Here is a 1,618-nt window from a genome sequence, read left to right as displayed (position 1 = left end):
TTGTGCACTCTTTCTGTTGTAAGTCAGGCGGGCTGCATAGTTTGCGTGTGGCCTTTGTCATGTGGGTCACACTAAAGGAGGGTCTGGGGTTTGGTAAAGGGACAAGGATGGAGCTCAAATGGGACGTGGATCAAGTCTTTAGTAGGGGGAGAAGAGGATGGGTGTGTGTGTGGCCCGCAGTGGCCCCGGGGCAGGCCGAAACAGTGCAGGGCCCAGGAAGGGGGTCTGGATGAAGGTGGTGGTGCCCACTGGGTGGCGCAGAGCCAGTGGGTTAGTTGCCAGTGTGCACAGAGTTGGCTGGGTGAGGGGGCTGGGCAGGAAGCCAGTTGTCAAGCTCTTGGTCAGCTGCTTCTGCAAGGCCAGTTTGGTCTGGAGAGGACAGGAGGGGGGATGGTGAAAAGTGAGAGAAGAACACAGTGAGGGCAAACAAGCTTCCTGAACTTGTGGCCCTTGTTTGCACACATAGAGGAATGCATATTTTATACATTGCTCCATACTAAATACCATACACAACTGGATTCCTGATAGCTTGTTGCAACACTCACAGACAGATATACATAAGAGGCTAATGCTAAGACTACAGTATGGTCACACATTAGCTTATTTCAGTCAGGCTTTAGTAAATGAAAACCATTTACTTTACAAGATTTTCTTTAAAAGCTACCCCTAATATTACTTAACATAGAACCATGGGGCTGGCTTTGTCCGTCAATTTGGTAAATACTACAATACCAATAAGCCTCAGCAGCCACTGCTATACAGTAGCAAATTCAAAATGCATTGTTCTTGAATTTGTGAACAAAACCCAACGTCATAGTTACTGAATTAATTAAAAATGGACCATGAATCAAACACAAAATTAATTTAAGCTGCAGATTGTATTATCAGTTTTCTCAACAGTGTAATCTTTAACTTCTTACTCTTTTTATTTGCACCTGTAACAGAATTGTTTGCTCTGTGAGTGATCGGATGTTTTTTAATAAAAGAACCGTAGTTGTCATTGTTACCTTCTCCCCTGAAATATTTGTATCCACAGCCTTGTACCTTTGACTTTTTATTTAGAAACCACATATTTCATGGCAAAGTTTCATAGGTTCTATCAAAACGTGTGAGTCAAGTAATCATAGAAATAGAATGAAAGTAGAAGAGACATTGAACTGTTTAGCACAATCATTTGACTAGTTTAAGAGAAAATGACAATTGTAAGTTGTAATGGTGACACACATCAGTGGGGCCTTGAAGTGTGTCACACTCACTAGTTATGAACACTGTTTTGGCCTATCATTTAAAGAAATGAAATTTGAAGCAATTAAATCCAGCAATCCTCAATTCCTCTCTGGCAGCAAGACAACGGACATAGTGACAGAAGACGCCTCTCCATGCTTTGTACTACTCAACTACTTGTTTGTCACAAAACCTCACCTCAGTGAATTTGCAACTTGCCACAAGTCGGTTAATACGAAGTTCATGTGGAAGTTAGCCAGGTAACAGTTCAATGGTAATGGCAGTGCAATAGCAACTCTGACCATCCTGTTCTGTTGATTTGAATGGGGATTTCCATTCTACTCTCATTCTATTTCTGCATGTAACATTGTCTATAGGAAAATGTATGTATGGG

General features: G+C 42.0%; 1 protein-coding gene across 6 annotated transcripts in view; it reads right to left on the bottom strand.

The window, feature by feature from the left end:
* Window positions 1–1,618, bottom strand: part of znf385c (zinc finger protein 385C) — a 146,285-nt gene that overhangs the window by 2,793 nt on the left and 141,874 nt on the right. For all 6 annotated transcript variants that reach the window (XM_032537952.1, XM_032537950.1, XM_032537955.1 and 3 more), the window contains one exon: window positions 1–369. This exon is cut by the window's left edge and continues 2,793 nt beyond it. In XM_032537952.1, the coding sequence (XP_032393843.1) occupies window positions 139–369 (231 nt within the window). In that variant the 3' untranslated portion in view covers window positions 1–138. The remainder of the gene's footprint in view (window positions 370–1,618) is intronic.

Source organism: Etheostoma spectabile, chromosome 15, assembly GCF_008692095.1.
Source record: "Etheostoma spectabile isolate EspeVRDwgs_2016 chromosome 15, UIUC_Espe_1.0, whole genome shotgun sequence".
Lineage (NCBI taxonomy): Eukaryota > Metazoa > Chordata > Actinopteri > Perciformes > Percidae > Etheostoma > Etheostoma spectabile.
Note: the sequence above shows the minus strand (reverse complement) of the source record. Positions and strands in the feature narration are given on the sequence as shown.